The sequence below is a fragment of the Crotalus tigris genome, unplaced genomic scaffold (genome assembly GCF_016545835.1).
Source record: "Crotalus tigris isolate CLP2741 ecotype Arizona unplaced genomic scaffold, ASM1654583v1 scf7180000017585.4430047, whole genome shotgun sequence".
Classification (NCBI taxonomy): Eukaryota; Metazoa; Chordata; class Lepidosauria; order Squamata; family Viperidae; genus Crotalus; species Crotalus tigris.
The window spans coordinates 2,121,830-2,136,854 of record NW_024096493.1 but is presented as its reverse complement, the minus strand read 5'-3'; the positions used below and the strand labels follow the sequence as shown (position 1 = coordinate 2,136,854).

Below are 15,025 nucleotides of genomic sequence, written 5' to 3'. Positions count from 1 at the left end.
TTTCATAGTAGAAGTAGTAAGGCATGGGTGTGACATTTCTCAGAGAAACTACTTTCATCCAAGTGTGGCTTAACCAGGTGATCCACAGTTATGTCAGCTATGAGATTCATGACATCATACGAATTGTTCAGTGTTTAGCTATAAGCTTCATTAGTTTGTAAATTCCCCCCCATTTTATTAATTAAATCACTTTTGCTTTAAGTCAGGTTTATTCAAATTTCTTTTTAATTTCTGCAGTGGATCCTCTCTAAGCTGGAAGAAAAAGTAAAGGAGAGTCAACCAAAACTATGACCAGTTGAAGAAAATAAGAACATTGCAGTTGTTTTATACTTCAAAGCATATGACACTATTTAAATACAAAGAGATTGACACCGTAATTTTGTGTATTTAAATCAATTGTTTTGGAATCTTCTACACTACTAAGTGAAAAAGGTTGGTTTTACCAATATGCGCAAGCAGCTCTATTGCTGAAAGCTGCTGTTGAATTGTGGCTTATTTGATTTTGTATTTATAAATAATAATTGTTTAAATCTAAACTAAATTGGTTTTACTTTTTGATCTGCCATGTAATCAACAAAACCAAACATCTTAGCAAAGTCTTATGATGTAGTGGTAATCAGGCTCTTCCCTTTTTGTTCAGTGTTTATTAGAATGTAAGCTGTAACTGACACATCACATTAATATTCACTGAAATTCAGTTTAATTCAGGAAGACTGATTTAACCAGCAAAGTTCTGATATTACCTTGCTGACCTTGCTTTGTTTGAGAAGCTTTTTGTTTACTAATAGATATAGATATATATGTATATAATGAAGTGATTTTTTTATACAGATAAGGAATTTATGGTACTGTAACACCCTTTTTAATAATCACAGTTTTATATAATACAAAAATTAGCAAAATGTTCTGGTGTTGCAAAATTAAGCAAATATCTATCAAACAAAATATGAAATTTTAGTGATTCTTTAAATGGCAATAGTCAAGGTGAAGTCAGAAAACTATCAACACTGCATCATGTTTTAAAGTACTAGTTCATTTAGACATGAGTTATATTTTGGATTTGAAGTCAAAAGCATGTTTCAGAGTGAATGGGGCTTATATCCCTTATGTTTACACCTTCTTAAAGAAACTGACTTTTTCTGGACTTGCTGAAGAATTCCAGGAAAATGCATGTATTTTTGTGCCCACTCTGAAGTACTGTATTAGCTTTGAATCATAGTTTTTCGTTTAGGAATGAGTTACATTTTGGATATGAAATCAAAATCATGTTTCAGAGTGAACATGTCTTGTATCACATCTCCTTAAAAAAGCTGTCTTCTTTTGGACTTGCTGAAGTACTCCAGGAAAATTCATGTGTTGTGCCCACTCTGAAGTACTTTTTCAGCTTTGGATCCAAAGTGTAACACATCCCTAATTTTATCTAAGAATGCCCCTGTGGATTTGTATGTGATTTGGAGGGGTACGGGGAATCCATGGCTCATTACAGAATATTTAATAGAAAGTAATGTTAAAACATTCATCAAAACATATACACACATAGGATGGGGAAAATATTGCACAAGGTTAATTTTAAGACTATGCAAATAAATACTGCCTATCACACCTTTATGACAGAGGCTACTTCATAAAAGAGAAATGGAATGCAAATGTACATAAAATATATTGCCTAATACAGACTTGAATAGTTTGATGCATGCAGTAAATGTCTGCTGCCAGAATATTCTTTCCAGATTGAAGGATTGTGGTAGAGGAAAACTAGTCTTTGCTAATGGTGCTTAAACTAATCAAACTGTAGCTTTGTTGTAAAAGCTGAATAAAGTAAATGGCATGCCCAGTGACAGTATGTGTGATGTATTTATAAAATGGTCTGATAAGTTTTATGTAACTGCTTGAGGCAAGTACTGTCCCACATTGCATCGTTCCAAGCTTTTATTTCTTTATATAATTCCTATAAATTAAATTATCAGAAATGCCAAAGTATAATTTGTATTGTGTGGCTCAAGTTTGCAGTACTTATCTAGGATCTCTGACACACTTGAGCATTTTCAATTACTGCATTGTACAGTAAGGCCAATTATATAGCATCGTTCAAGATATACAATAAATACATATATAGCTTTTACACTGTTTCAACTGACCTTATTTGGATGTAATTTTTATTTTCTCATCATATCTGCTGTATTTATTTAAAAAGTTATCAAATAGGCACATATATTATGTAAAATGTTTGTTAGATATTTAGCCTGCATTCCATTGAGTAACCCGAGGATGTTGCTGAAGGTCCATGAAAGGAGGAGAAGAAATTAGCTTAGATTGAGAGGAGAAAAGAACCAAAAATATTTGTTTCAAGACCAAATCTATGTTTAGGTAGAGAAATTCATTTACAGGTAGTCATTGACTTAAGCACGTAATTGAACCTGGCAATTACAGTTGTAAATTGTGAGAATTGTAAAGTGGATAACCACATGACCAGACCCATTTTTTTAAACTCTTTTTCATGACAGTCATTAAGCAGACACCATGGTTTGTTAAGCAAACACCACAGTCATTAAGCAAATTCATTGCTGGAAACCAGAAATAAATGCCTGTTTCCAGCAAACAGTCATGAATCGTGGTCACATAATTGGAGGATGCTGGAAACTGCCATAAGTGTGGCTGGTTGCTGAGCGCCAAAAATACAGTCACATGACTGGCAGGGCAACATTGAAACTTTGAAAGCTGGTTGTAAATAGCTTTTGGGGAGTCTGTCATAACTTCAAATGGTTGCTAAGCAAATGGTTGCTAAGTTGCTACCTGATTACAGGATTTTTTATTGTTTTGGTTTTTTGTTTTTGGGTAGGGTTTTTGTTTTGTCATTCCAAAAAAAAAAAAAGACAAGTGGTAGGCTGTACAAGAAGGGAAAAAATGCCTTCTTAGAAAAGCACACTTCTTCCCAGCCAGAAAAAAGCTACCTAAGTTGAGTAATTTAAAAAAAAAAAAGTATGAACTGTCAGCTCACTATAATCATCATCATGACACAACTTTCATGGCCCTGTGTAGACAGATATATTTATGGGAAGATTTCTTTTCTAGATTAAAGTCCTCAGGAAAATTTTGATTGTGGAAACTACATAATACAATGATTGGTCAATAATTTTAATATATCACCCTATCATTTTTTGTTTTAATAGGGAGATGCAGGCAATTATTTCAGCGGGTTTTTATCAAATACCACTGCTATTATACAAATAACTTCTATTTGTATAATAGAATTTCACAATCTATTTCACTACAATAAAGCTCTACCTATCTCGTAAGCAAACATCTCTTAATGTCAATCATTTTCTTCCCCCAATTAGCACAGTAACATATTTATTCATTGAGAAGGACCTGGGCATCACTTATCTTTTGACTTACATTTTACCTTCAACAAAAATTTGAGGACAGAGTTTGCTTTAAAATAATGGCAAACTTACAACATTACATGGTCTCCCATCCACAATTGTCACTTAGCGACAGCCATGGTCTGGCAGCACTTTAGAGGCCATAGTAGCAGCACATCCTGCCTTCCCTTGAACTGTCTCTGATTGCTGCCCAAATATTTTATTCCCTTCCTTTCCCCATTCCCTTTGCATTAAATGACTGAGATTGTAAAGCTTGAAAATGAAGATTGCTTTTATTGATCCAGTTGTAGGCTGCTGTAGAGTAAACGAGCTATGAAAGATTTTGAATAGGTAAAAGCTTTTATTGATCCAGTTGTAGGCTGCTGTAGAATAAACGAGCTATGAAAGATTTTGAATAGGTAAAACATTTTTCTTAAAAGATATCGAATGGAGAATCAAAGCATGATTCAAGTTATCAAGGATTCGTTGATAATAGAAAGCCACTGTTTATTTAGAAAATTTATATAATTATCCATTTCACTGGGCAGCATACAGTAAACAAATGATTAAGAAACAAATATTACAATCAATTTAAAAATTAAACACAAATAGAAACCAGGATTGGGGGAGAATATCAATATCCGATAGTGTGACCATCTTGCAGGTTCCCTATGGTTGTTGGGGAAACCATGTTTTATTACAGGGTTTTCAGAGAGCTGGAAAAGGAACAGGGCCAAGCTCACTTGGGTTCCAGAGAGCCGGAACCACAGCAGAAAAAGCTTATATTTTTGTTCCCCTCAGGTGGAACTTCTTGGAAGATGGGACCCATAATATACTCTTCCTGATAGATGTTTGAGGGTCCCTCAAACAACTGCCTTTGGTTCGTTAACCTATTAATATTAATTCAAATAATATTAAAACATCAAGATTTCCAGAAAAGCACCTATCGGTTGTAGTTGCCTATTAAGTGAAAAAAAATATACAGACTCTTAGTATCCGTTGTTTAATTGCAAGTAAAATAAATACTCTTCAATGAAACTCGGCTCATGGTAACTTCATGCAAATTTCACAGGAACAGCATGTGAAGACTTTACTATTCCCTTCAGACGAGTTTTTATCTAGTCTGAGAGGATTAGATAATTCAAACCCAAGTAATAATTAGGTTTGAGGTACTCAGGGAGGGAGGGTTGTTTTTTATTTTATTTTCTTGAGCCTAAAAAAAGAGCAACCAACTGCTGCCACCTGTTAAGGCTACAAGAAGAAAGGCACCGTTAAAAATACCATATTTTCCGGCATATAAGACGACTGGGCGTATAAGACAACCCCCAACTTTTCCAGTTAAAATATAGAGTTTGGGCTATACTCGCCGTATAAGACTACCATATTTTCCGGTGTATAAGATGACCCCCGACTTTTGAGAAGATTTTCATGGTTTAGAAAGTCATCTTCTATGCCGGAAAATATGGTAGATTTAATAAGTACTCAGATCTAAGCACCCCTCTTTCTGTTGAATAACAGCAATACAATTAGTCTCAAAACTATCATTCTTGTGGCCTTAACGAGGTTCAAATGCACATCTGTTATAAATTATGAAAGGTAAAAGGATCTCTGTGATTATGACCAAAAGGCTCACAAATCCCCTCCAAAAAATTAAAAGCAGAATATTCAAAACCTATTCCTTAAAAAGTTCTAACCTTATTTCCAGGTTCAGCAAAGACACAAACAATTGTTAAAAATCTATTACACAGAATATCTTTTATAAGTAATAAATAAAATTGCAGTATAGTCAAAGGTATGTAGCGGATTCCCTTTTTATTCATGCCAGGTTGAATTCCTTTAGATTCAGATTAAGGATGGTGTCTTTAACAGCTGCAAACACAAATCGAATGTTCTCCGTGTCGGTGGCACATGTAAAGTGGGCATAGATGTCTTTGTCTGAATTCTGATCCTTGTATAACTGCAGAATGAACTCTCCAGCAGCTTTGACATCTTGTTTTGGTCCTGTTCAAAATCAAAATTGATAACTTAAGAAACCCAGATTGAGAACGCCAAATATGTTTTTATGTTTATTAATTGTTGTTCAGTAGCTAAATCATGTCTGACTCTTTGCGACCCCGTGGGCCATAGCACGCCAGGCTCTCCTCGTCTCCTGGAGTTTGCCCAAATTCTTGTTTATTCCATCAATTACATTATCTAACTCAGAGTTCCCCAACCTTTCCGGATTTGCAGACTGGTGGGGTGGGGAGAGGAGATGGTTCCATGTGAGCAGCCGGCAAGTACATGCAAGACTCCCCTGCTGTTCACGCAAGTGAGAATGCATGCACGCATCCTCATCTGCTGCTTCCATGGCCCGGTTCTGAGCGGCTCATGGCTCAGTAGTGGGCCACGGCATGGGGGTTGGGGACCCCAGAGCTAATTATCTTCCATCGTTCCCTTCTTTTGCCTTCAATGTTTATTGGTATAAGCATAGATATTTTAATCCAGTCCATTGTTTTAAAATATGCTGGATTGAACAGATGATAACTTTTTGTTCTAGCATCAGTATCCATCTGTTAGGATTAGAATCTGATAATGTGTAACTTCAATTATAGTAATACATACTAAGTATTCCAAGTAATAAAATAACACAAATTTTGATAGTATAAGAAAGAACCGTGATAGCTGACAGGTTTTACCAACAGAGTGCCAATTGTGTAAGCGAATAGAAGAAATTATACCCCTGCATAACAGAGATAAGCCCTATTTAGAATAATTATTTACCTGTGAACTGGGGAAAATAGTTAATTAAATGAGAATACATAATTTTCTCTTCTAAAATATCTTTTTTGTTTAAGAACAAGATGATTGAAGATTTCTGAAACCAAGGGTAGGTAATTACTGTTTTAAATAAGGCCTTGCTTTCTTCCAAACGATTCTACAAAAGAAGTATAAAAAGAACAAAGAAGCATTTTTAAATAGGTTATCTTCAAAAATTAAAGTACCTTTATTTAATACTCAAAACAAAATGTACTCTACCATTATTTGCATCCTCACATGTACACAAAATGTAATTAAATTGGGCAAGTATATTAGCTATCTAGACAATGCCATAAACTTTATTACACATCTTAAAATAGACATGGGGAGTTGGGAAAACTTCACAGGCCTGTGGACAGAATGTTCCTGGGAACATTGAAACTTCCTCCCCATCACCTCAGGAACACAATATCCATTTCTTTTGGGGATAGTAGTGCAATAGTTTTGCAAAAGTATATATCCTAGAAGAGGAAATGCTTGGTGCTGGCACAGTTCCAGAAAACTACTGGACCACCTCCAAATGGCACAGTTGGCAAGAAAACAAGTATTCTGTCCCAAGAATGGTGATGTTTCTGTATGACTAATAACATGGCGTTAAAATGTATCCATACGTAAAACCAGGGCTTTTTTTCCTCATAGAACGCCCAGAACGGAGTTCCGACACCTTTTTTGGATGGAAGCTTGTAGGGTAGGCAAGGTGAGTTGTATGATGTGTGTGAGTTCTGGCACCTTTTTTTTTTTAAAGAAAAAAAGCACTGTGTAAAACTGCAAAGATACAAGAATTACTAAGATAGCACTGCTACAATATCGAGGTGCTGCCTGATAGCAGACCACTTCCTTAGAAATGTTTATTATGAGTGCTTTATAGTTATTGTTGCAGTTATCTGTGCTGGAGGATTTCAATGGACTGTAGGATTGTGATACCGGTTAACGACCGTTCAATAAGCATCTGTTCAAAGTCACTATAATGCTGAGGATGGTGGTCATGACCTGTCCTCAATGTTCCTGTCATCCCAGGACCACCATAGTTACATAGGCACTTGGCCATCAGCTCCCACTTACACAGTTGCAGCGTCCCAAGGTCACATGATCATGATTAGCAACCTTCTCTGCCAGCTTCCCACAAGCAAAGTCAATGGGGAACTTGGTAGAGAAGATTGTAAATTGCTCAGATTAGCCTCCCGCCACCCACGCAACATGCTCCGTCCTCTGCGCTCTTGATATGCCTTGCTGGTCACCCATAAACCATTCCTGGATCCTCATGCATCCTCCCTGAGCCTTGCTACGCTCACACACCCTCACAACCCCTTAGACTGAGCTCACTCCGTGTCTCCCTAGCTACTTGTGCACTTTCTCCTACCTGTGAGCAGCCATCCCAAGTCTGTACCAGTTGTTCCCCCTTGCACACCTTCCCAAGCCTTGCTGCATTTGTGCCATACCTCCCCAGCAGCTCGCTCTGCCTCTCCCACCCGGCAGAAGCCACCCCAAGTTGTACTGCACTCACCTCCAAAGCCACCCGTATGCCCTCCAGGGCATTTGCACACCCTTATGCACTCTCTCCCATTCAGCAACAGCCATCTACTTGCCTGTTGGCCTGCTTGCGATCCACCAGGGATTTGCAAATTTCTGCTGACGTTGGTTGTCAGAAGCTGGTAGGAAGTTGTGGGGATGATGCTCATTTAACAACCTACAATCTTCTTTAACAATGGCTATGGGCACCATCGGGATTGCTATTGTTAAGCAATGCAATCACATGACATTGTGTTTTATGATCCTATTGCTTAATGATGGAAATTCTGGTCCCAATTGCCCTTCTAACTCATAGTCTACCTGTACAAAGTTCCTGGAGGCTGGCTCCTAGTGGAATGCTTTGGGTGATGTAGATTATGAGATCAGAAAATCCATTAGTAGGAAGGAACAGAAAGACTGAAGGAGGACTTCGGGGATGCTCAAAGCTAATGTCAGTGAGCAAATGGAAGGTGTAGGCAAAGGACCTTTGACCAACTCAGGTTGGTGCACCAATTGTTGGCCCTACTTGTAGCAGGACTGTGTCGCAGGAATTCAGGCCTTTATCCCTTCGTACATGTGATTGTCTCTGAAAGATCACTTAGGAGCTTCAGATGGTGTAGAAGTAGTGTCCTATGTGTTAGCCAGCACAAGTGGCCGGAATAAAGTTATACCTGATTGGTTTCCAAACAGCTTTTAGGTATAATTCCGGTTTTGACCTATGTATGCCATGACGCTTAGGCACCTTTAGGACCATATACTCCAGCCAGACTTGGTCCATCTGATTCAGCTCAGAGCAACGGTGGGATTCCGCTGGTTTGCACCAGTTTAGTAGAACCAATAGCTAATTTTTTGTTGCCCAGGCCCAGAATGGACTTACAGAAGCGGCATCCACACAGAGAATTGGTTGTTCACATATATGAATCCCACCAATGGCTCAGAGGCATTGGTCTTCAGGAACTGGCCCTTCTTTGGAACAGCCTCCCTGCAGATCTCAGTTATGTCCCCTTGCTCTTTCTTTGAAGGTGCTAAAAACTATACTCTTCTAGAGAACATTTCTTGATTGAGATGCCACCGGGTTTGATTTTGTGGCTGATTAGTCATTTAACGACCTGTCACTTAAAGATTATTCAAAGTTATGACAGATTCCCCCCCCAAAAAAAAATTACATACAGCCCATCCTTGAAATTGCCATATGTGCATACACCCCATGGTCACATGATTTGCATTTTGGGTGCTTGGCAACTAGCTCGCATTGACTACCAGCTGTAGCATCTCACGGTCATGTGTTCATAATTTGCTGTTTTTTTGCCAGTTTCCAGTCAGTTTCTGGCAAAAACTGCCCTTTCTGAAAAAGGGATTTACTTAATGATCATGTCATTCGTGTAAGAACTGTGGTGACTCATTTTACAAACCCCTGTGAAAAACAGTCGTAAAATCGAATCAGGTCATGTGGTGACCCACCTAACAATCACAGTGACTTATAGCCAAAATTCCAGGCTCAATTGAGATCAAGTTATTTATTGTCATTTATTTATTTATTATCAATCATATATTAGTTTATTTCCAACCATGAATGTTTTATTATTTTTGTTCAGCATGAATATACCTCTGTCAGAAGTCCAAACCAATTATGTTGGTATAGTTTTTATGTTAAGGGCATAGCTGGTCTGTTCTCTGTCAAGTTCCTTTTTCCCCCCTAGATAACTGGCACAAAAGTCAGCCTTCCATAGTAATATCTGTTAAGATGCACACCTGAGTATTGAATAACTATTTATGACAGCAATTACTTTTCATTTTCCTACCTCATTATGGGATTCTGCCAGGACTTGGTCATATTCACTCAATGCAACTAAAAATATAATTGAGGTCACATTTTCAAAGCAGTGAATCCATTTCCTTCTTTCGGATCTTTGTCCACCAACATCTACCATTCTGTCAAAAGGAGCATAAATAACTAATCATCCTGAAAAACACTTCACAAAGCACCAACCTTGAGGCTGCACTTTGCTAGAAAAATATATTGATTTTTATACAATTGATTTTTACATTTTACATTTGAAAAAATTAACAGATAAATTATGTTCCATTACAAAGATGATGGAAAAGTTATTTCAACGGTGAAGTTTGATATCTGAGCTTCATTAGTACCAATTCTATTGTTGGCTCAAATAATGTGTAACTTCATCCCATCTCCACAACTCTTCCACAACACACATTCCTAATGGCTGCTGCACTAAAAGAGAAGCAGTGAACATGCATAGTGCAAGAATTATTTTTTTTGTTCCCTAACTTCTAATGCACTGAATAAAGTGAATCCAAATGTGGAAGACACTGAAACCAGGCTGTAGCAGCTCTCGAGGAAACAGTTCCTACTGCTGCCCATGCCAGGTGGGGGAAAGAGCAAGGGATTGCAAAACTGGCTGGGAAACTATCATGGACTGTTGAAAATGAAACTTAGGTGATTGCAGCAGCCAATAGCACTGAAGCAGCCATAACTTTCCCAAATTTCATTCCTTGGGAGTCATGGGTCCTGGATCTCGGACACATTCTGTAAGTGAGTCCAGCTGAGGTACCTTATTCAAAAATTGTTGCCCTATGATGCACCGTTTCATCCAGTTAAAGGTCAGGTCAACCACAGTTTTAGCAATATACAGATTAGGAAATATGGGGCGCGATGACTCAGCAGTTAAAGACACTGAGCTTGTCAGTTGGAGAGCTGACAGCTCGGGTTCAAGACTAAACTCTGCAGAATGGGGTGAGCTCCCATTACATGCCCCAGCTCCTGCCCACCTAGCAGTTCAAAAACACGCGAATATAAGTAGATTAATAGCTGCTACTTCAATGGGAAGATAACAGCGTTCCATGCTCCTTTGGCATATAGCCATGTGTGCCATATGACCATGGAAATTGTCTTTGGACAACGCTGGCTCCCTTGGCCAAGAAACTGAGATGAGCACCATTCCCCAGAGTCGGACAACTGACAGGGATTAGGAAATAGATTTTTAAATTAAGCACAGTTGAACAATGGAACCAATTACAGACGGAATGCTTCTTTTCACTGACTATGATCAAGCAAAAGCAGGTTAGCCTTCCCCCATGGGCATTTTAATTTGGACTTGACCTCTGAAATAATATTTTTCAAGTCTTGATTTTATGATTCTGAAATTCTTTATTTACAGATGGAAATAGATGCAGCATAATAGGAAAGGTGAAACAAGACTGGAGAGGATTTATCTAGTCTTATGTATTTCCTTTGGTTATCTGTTTACTGAAAACAACTGGTGCAATTTTTGATAATTTGTGATAATCAGGATGACTAGGAGAAGGCCTTAAGGATAGACTTACCGAAAAATAACTTTTTGTAGCACAAAAGGATATTCAATGATTCCAGTGGTTGGTATTCTCACTCTGAGGACATCTTGCTCATTTGGCACAAATGATGGCATAGCAATACGTTCTAAATCTGAAAGGAAACTTCAAAATCAAAGCCACACATCTGTTTAGTTCATGCATTTTACATGATTATAAATTAATCCAACAGACTAAAAATGGTATTTCACATGAAACTAATATAGCAAAAAAAAGGTTTTAAAATCTATTTTGTTAAATATAAATGTATTAAAATTTAAAATCAGGATGCTGTTGTGGAAATCTTACTTCTACTTTAAGTTTACAGAGAGCTGTAATGCTTCTCTATATCTGCCACAGCCCTATATCCTCCTTCTGAAGCCTATACGTTGTGAACCTGCTGGCTTTCAGAAGACCCCTAAAGATTTGACTTGTCCAGCAGAAACTGAGATAAAAGTGATCTGTAACTCCAATTCTTGATTATTGTTCCCCATTAATGTTGTTCCCTGATGTGATCTGAAATATGTGCATCTTGATATTACTTTATTTCTGTTTTTAAATTCAATTATCTGTATGTATTCAGAGTTGCTTTGGTGAGCAAAGTGTGTAAGATGAAGATGATGATAGCTTCAGAGATAAAATATCCAATTATTCTACAGGTAGCTAGATAATGTACAGGAAGCACTTGTAATATTTAACAAAGAAGGACAATCGACTGGAAACATTTTATATGCATATCCCTCACACAGAAAAAAAATTGCATTATACTGATAACAAAGTCTCCTACAACAATGTGATCAAAATTTGGCATTACAATTATTTTTTCGATAGCAATATTTCTTCCCTAATAAAGAAAACAAAAACCAAGCTTCTGGAAGATCTATCAAAATTGGGGTAAACTCAATGCGCCCCCCCCCTCTGAAAAGAGACTTAAAACTTTCAGCTTTGAGCCTCCAACGATGTCACTAGGTCAACAAACTCACTGCAGCCCTCCAAGGACCTCCCCCAAAGAGGAAAGAAAGGGGGGGGGGAGAATTTCCAGTTCCAACCAGAGAAATACTACATGATCCTGTCGTGCATTTGTTTCAACTATGTTTTATTAACTGTTCCAAGATCATAAAAACTGAACATGCACACTTAGTAAAATCTATTCATTAACATTCCATACAATAAAGCAATCATAAGCCATACAATTTTAAAAATATTTTAAAATAGCCAAAGTGAAATTTGGAAAGATTACCATACTTACTATTTAGCTGAGTCTGACAATTGGTATTCTCTCCGTCGGTGGTAGCACTCCTGGATACCTGGATCCATCCATAGCCTCTTAAGTGCTTCTGCATATTTTCTTTCCAGGGTTTCTATTTTGTCTGTTTGTACCTCTTCAATCATCTGGCTGTCCTCCTGAAATGGGGAGTGGGGGGCGGGCATAGTTATAGATTGAAAAATCAGTTTGAACAACAGAAAATGTCAAACTAGACATCAGCTATAGGTTAAGCAAAGCATAACCAAGAGCACAATATAATCTGTCCAATTCAGCAGTTGGAATGAAGCTTTACTTAACAGCGATCCTTGTAAGGCTGATTGAGATAATTGTGGCAAACATGCCCAATAGAATTCGATTTATGGAGGAAAAAGCTACATCTTTTATGGTTTCCATGGTGCATCAATAGCTTTGAATTGTTGAAGAGAAACCAACAATATCTAAGGAAAGCTGTTTGGAGATGCATGTCTCTTGCTCTATTTTATGTACATTTGAACTGGCTTCAGATTAGACCAGTGGTTCTCAACCTTTTTAATGCCGCGACCCCCAACCGGTCGTAAGTCGAGGACTACTCAACTGGTCATAAGTCGAGGACTACTCAACTGGTGCAGCACCGTTTGCAGAATGGGACTTTTGGCGAGCTCAGCAGGGCAGAGACAGCCTGGACAATTCCTATTGGCTTTTGAAAGCCAATAGAATTAGACTCTATTCAAGAGAGTCTATTCTATTGGCTTTCAAAAGCCAATAGAATAAAAGGGAGTAGCACAGCTAAGGAAAAGGGGGAAAAAATGGCGGACTGTGTTGTTTGGAGACCCCTGTGAAATGGTCGTTCGACCCCAAATGGGGTCCCGACCCACAGGTTGAGAACCACTGGATTAGACATACAATCTATGCAGCGCTCTGAAGGACTGGCTCTCTTGACAACCAGGAAGACATAAATAACAGAATAATAGAGTTGGAAGGGATCTTGGAGATCTTCTAGTCCAACCCCTCTGCTCAGGCAGGAAACCCTATACCATTTCAGACAAATGTCCAATCTCTTCTTAAAAACTTCCAATGTTGGAACATCCATAACTTCTGGAGGCAGGTTGTTCCATTGATTACACCATGGAACACACCGTGTTCCACATTGATTACACAAATACCCTAATTAAAGCAGCCTTAAAAAAACACCTACTTATTACTACTTGTTATTTTTAAAGTGCTGAGTTAATACCTATCTGTTCATTTAAAAGTTTGCCTAAACTGCAAAGTGATGAACAAAAATTTCAACTTGAATTTGGAGGTAACAAAGCACCTTCTGATTTAGGTATATGAACACAAGAAAAAAAAAGAATTCACCCAATTATACCAACTCCTGCAAGCACATGGCTCCTAGCTTACCTTAGAAATAATATAGCTCTTAAATAGACAATAGACAACAATAACAGGTATTACCTTGGATTTTTCCCCCTTTTTTCTCAGTGCTGATCTTATACGTTTATATATAATGAGTGTCCTCCAAGCAGAAAGGAAACATGTTAAATAAATAAGCAAGCAAGCAGTAACACACAGTGGCATTTGAATTTACTGGGCCAGCAATCAGAATCCCAAACTATTTCTTGCATTTTTTTCCCCAAGAAAACAAAAACAAGCAACTATGCTCTTCTTAAAGCCAGGCACCTAATCCTACATGTGTAGGCATAACTTTTGGCACTAATGTTCCATGATAGAAATGAATCTAAACTGAAAATAAACCTGTTCCTTGCTAAAGAGCAGTACTTGGCATTTCCACTTAGACTAGGCTAACTCTCTGATTCCTTTAGCATTAGTCAGAATGTGATTTGATGAATGAAGAAATCGGGCACTTTGGAAATGTTATACAAATGACTGGGCAACAGATGAAAGCTTTTTATTTGCATTTGATTATGTGAATAGAATTAACCTGACAGGCATGAGAAGGTCTAGATTTCTCACTTAAATAAAAAATCATGCTAGGTCTTTTGATTGCAATGCATTTACTAGTGCTACTACTAAAAATTTTGGAACTTTGAAATTTTTACTATAAGATTTTGGAACTAACTATATAAAATAAACAGCTTTTCATGGTGAAAAAGGTTATTTTGTCTACTGTAAGTTATATCATATATAGATTATGTGTTACAGTTCCGATAGATGAAACCAATCAAAAGAACTTTAATGCAAAATTCTTCCTTAAAGAACCTTTATTTGGGAAACAAAGTATCGGCATTACATAGTTGAACCCAAAAACTAAATTCCCTTCCCCCAGATACAAAGTAACAAAGTACAATTCCCACCCCCAATATACTGTCATAAAACACATTCCCCAATTAGCTTCAAGCACGGGCTTTCTCCTCAGCTCTTCAGCCCAACAAACATTATCAGTTTGTCCTTGAGTTCCCACAGCAGCACTATTATTATGGCTAGCTGAGCTTACATCCCACCCACCCTCCCTGCTGCACTTGAATAAGTAAGAAAAGCATGTTAAAGGAGAAGAGAAAATGGCTGCATTTTCATCAGTTGTCAGAGCAGGAACATCCAATGTTAGCAACATTGACATTATGATTTAAATTGAACACTACAGGGGATTAAAGATTCTGGGGGGAAAACATGTAAACCAAAAGTTTTGATCAGTATTGGAATTTACAAAATGATACAAAATGCTTCAGCTTTTAAATATAATAATAATAATAATAATAATAATAATAATAATAATAATAATAATAATAATAATAATAGTAAAGTT

At 37.5% G+C, this 15,025-nt stretch overlaps 2 protein-coding genes across 4 annotated transcripts in view; one reads left to right on the top strand and one right to left on the bottom strand.

Moving 5' to 3' along the window:
* VPS13A (vacuolar protein sorting 13 homolog A) overlaps positions 1–2,122 on the top strand; it is a 107,734-nt gene extending 105,612 nt beyond the window's left edge. For both annotated transcript variants that reach the window (XM_039361219.1, XM_039361227.1), the window contains one exon: positions 238–2,122. In XM_039361219.1, the coding sequence (XP_039217153.1) occupies positions 238–291 (54 nt within the window). In that variant the 3' untranslated portion in view covers positions 292–2,122. The remainder of the gene's footprint in view (positions 1–237) is intronic.
* A 1,726-nt stretch (positions 2,123–3,848) lies between these two features.
* LOC120316047 (guanine nucleotide-binding protein subunit alpha-14-like) overlaps positions 3,849–15,025 on the bottom strand; it is a 34,825-nt gene continuing 23,648 nt past the window's right edge. For both annotated transcript variants that reach the window (XM_039361197.1, XM_039361206.1), the window contains 5 exons: positions 12,265–12,419; positions 11,013–11,141; positions 9,470–9,599; positions 6,123–6,276; positions 3,849–5,363 (listed from right to left, as the gene is read on the bottom strand). In XM_039361197.1, coding sequence (XP_039217131.1) covers positions 5,179–5,363; positions 6,123–6,276; positions 9,470–9,599; positions 11,013–11,141; positions 12,265–12,419 — 753 coding nt within the window. In that variant the 3' untranslated portion in view covers positions 3,849–5,178. The remainder of the gene's footprint in view (positions 5,364–6,122; positions 6,277–9,469; positions 9,600–11,012; positions 11,142–12,264; positions 12,420–15,025) is intronic.